This window comes from Vigna unguiculata, chromosome 11 (assembly GCF_004118075.2).
Source record: "Vigna unguiculata cultivar IT97K-499-35 chromosome 11, ASM411807v1, whole genome shotgun sequence".
NCBI classification, from domain to species: Eukaryota; Viridiplantae; Streptophyta; class Magnoliopsida; order Fabales; family Fabaceae; genus Vigna; species Vigna unguiculata.
In genome coordinates, this window is record NC_040289.1 from 31,095,489 (window position 1) to 31,098,508 (window position 3,020).

Below are 3,020 nucleotides of genomic sequence, written 5' to 3' on the forward strand. Positions count from 1 at the left end.
AAATGGTTAAAATGAATAATAATCATCATTTCATAGAAAACGCTGCAAAATTTTCAAAATTCAATTAGAATAATTGATTAGGAGCCTAATTTAATCAATTAAAAGCGTTAGAAGATATTTTTAATCAGTAATTTGAAAAAACTATAAATAGAGACTTACTCTAAAATCTTTTGAACAACTTTTGCAATTAAATAGAGTGAATCAAAATGAGTTTTTTTTTTTAATTGTATAGATAATTTTTTTAAAATAAAAATATATATGATATGATATAATTCCATTGTTATTTTAAACCAATAATGTTGTAACAAAATTTCTAAAAATACTTTCTCAATTTAGAAATACAATTAGAAGAGCTAAATTAATTGATACGAGTACTTTTGTGCTTGATAGTTACAGGAAAAGGCAAATAGGGTAGGGGCAGCGAGGTTTATCTTCCACTGCAGCATATGCAAGTTTTGGTTCCCCTGTGATTCCAACACAATGGGTTACCCTCAATAGTCTCTAATCGAACACGAAGGAACCCAAGAGCCATGTCCACAACAATCCCAACCCTCTTATCTCCCACACTCTCTCTCAAACCCGCATTCCCTTCTACCCAATTCCAACCCTTAAGGCCCCAATTCAGACGAAAACTCATCGGCTTTTCCGTCAAATCCCCCACCTTTTCTCTCGGGAGGATTTTCGCGCTAAACGACAAGGCCAGTAACGGCGACGTTTTGAATGGATTGGATGAAGCAGAGAAAGAGGCGCGAGGGAATAGCACCATGCCCGAACGCTTTAGATACCTCACCAAAGAAGTTCCAAGTCCTCCTGTTCGCTGGCCATGGTTTGTGGGTCAGTTTCATTTCCCCCTCTTTCTCTCGTACAGGACAAACAGGATAAATTAAATAAATTTAACTTTTTTATTTTCAGCTGAACAATTGTGTTAATATTTTTTTTTTGTGGAATTATAAAGAATGATGCTTGGGTTGTTGTGAAGGTTTTGTTTGGTTGTAGGATCGATGGGCAAATAAGAATTGGGGAAATTTAATGTTTTTAAAGTTGTTGCGTTTCATGTCATGGTTAAACGTTTTGGCATGCACAATTATTCAGGGCTGAGACTTTGTTTGACATACCAGTTGAGGTTCAGCCCCAAATTTAGAGTTTTTTTTAGTGATTTTGTCATTCTATACGTTTTGATGGAGTTATTACTAATTAGTGATTATATAAAATCAGTAGGAAGAGATTATCACTTGTCATGCACTATGTGGGTGATGTGTGTGTATATACGGTTTTCTTTTGCTATGAGGTGTTCAAAACTAAACTTGACTGAATCACCAAACTCAATCGTTGTAAACCGTCGAATCTATCCCAAAAAATCTGAAATCTGATGAAACTAGAAAAACTACATTTTTTTTATTGCGGTTAAGTTTTTTTTTTTCGGCTTCTTTTGGTAATCATGCGGAATCTCATTTTTAATGCAGTCGTATTGATTTGTAACATTGTGTAGTAACATTTTGAATTTCTATAATGTTATGGTGTGATTCCATGTGTTTTGGATACGTTGAACTATGAGTTTATGACATTAACAATATATAGACTCAAAATTTAACTTGAATGGTCTGTAGTGCACTCTTTTACCAAAGGTTTTTAGCGTGTATTGCATTTATTGCTCTTTTGCTTATGCTGTATGAATTCATTTTGTGTGATAATGTAACCATTTGATTCCATGTTATGTACAGTGATGGCTTTTCTCATCTATGCTTGGAGAGCTGTTCTATTTGAACTTTCAAACTGGAAGAATGCTGCATTCGCAATTGCTCGTTTTATAGGATATATCTTGAAATACGCATTTGCTGTAGTGTACCATTTCATAGGAAGCCCAATCACGTTTTCAATTAGATGCATGGAGGATTTATTTTACACAGTTCGGGCTTGTTACTCTTGGATAATTGGCAATGCCCCTGTACCAGACCTGACCCTCATCATCGTGCTAGCATCAATTGTTTTAGCCATTGGTGAAGCTACTGTGCCAAACTGCATCAACAGCCAACCTTATGTTTTGACCATATCTGGTGTTATTGGCTATGCTGCTGTTAGAGGATATGTTTCTGAACCTTTGTTCTGGACCCTTCTGGTTGGGGTGTATGCCTTTTCAAAATTTGTGAAGAAGAGAGATGATGTTTCAGCTGCAATGCCAGTGGCAGCCGTTCTTGCTGGTGTTGGGGAGCCTTGGGTTAGAGTTTTGGTGATTATTTCATACACGGCCTTAGCCATATATCAGTATTCCAAAATGGGTTTAGAAGGGAAAGAAGGTGGAGAAGATGAAACAAGTGAGATGAGGCTTCCAATTCCACTTGTTCTTGCAGCTTTTGCTATTGGTTTGCGAGTTGCTGCTAAGTGGGCTGGGTACAGGCACTTGACATGGATGATTGTATGAGTGCAAAGAAGAATGCATTTTGGTGATCTATAAAGTTGAGGTAGGTTATGATATAGATGTTCTACTTGATGCTGTTATTGTAGTGTTCTTTGCATGCTTTATAATGAGTAGTGAATCCTTAGGTTGTGCCTGTGCGTATAAGCTTCTTGTCAGATTTTCAGAAAATGTACTGTCAGATTTTATGTTTGAATTCTTTTAGGGAATTAATGGAATGAAATGCAAGAAGAAAATGAAAGGATTTTGGATTATTGCCAAGACATGTATTTTATTAGGTCAATTATAAGTAATTCTTCATCTTTTTTTTTTTTTTATTCAATGATACTTTAATTTGCATGATTTATGAAACTCACATGTTTTATGCATTGTTTGATAAGAAAATAAAAGGTAGGGATGATTCTTAAGTTATGTAGTAAGAAAAAATTGAAAGGAGAAAGGTAAAAGATTTTTTTTTTCTCACTTTGTATGTACAGAAAGTTGAAGAAAATAAAATATATGCATGCAATGACATAAATACCCCCAATTTGTAAAAGTAGGGACTGTTTGTTATTTAATTTTAGGTTTTATTATGATTTTAAGTGTCTTAATATTGGGATAATATTGC

General features: G+C 34.7%; 1 protein-coding gene across 1 annotated transcript; it reads left to right on the forward strand.

Moving 5' to 3' along the window:
* The first annotated feature begins 385 nt into the window (after positions 1–385).
* On the forward strand, positions 386–2,674 carry LOC114168164. The gene is made up of 2 exons (XM_028052900.1): positions 386–834; positions 1,722–2,674. The coding sequence occupies exons 1-2, from the start codon at positions 531–533 to the stop codon at positions 2,417–2,419; spliced, it is 1,002 nt and encodes a 333-aa protein (XP_027908701.1). The 5' UTR covers positions 386–530; the 3' UTR covers positions 2,420–2,674.
* Positions 2,675–3,020: the final 346 nt, after the last annotated feature.

What these genes read in the sequence shown, in the direction of transcription:
- LOC114168164 (XM_028052900.1), top strand. Translation starts at nt 531, where the DNA reads ATGTCCACAACAATCCCAACCCTCTTATCTCCCACACTCTCTCTCAAA. An exon ending in TCGCTGGCCATGGTTTGTGG is followed by an intron (nt 835 to 1,721) that starts GTCAGTTTCATT and finishes TGTTATGTACAG; the next exon opens with TGATGGCTTTTCTCATCTAT.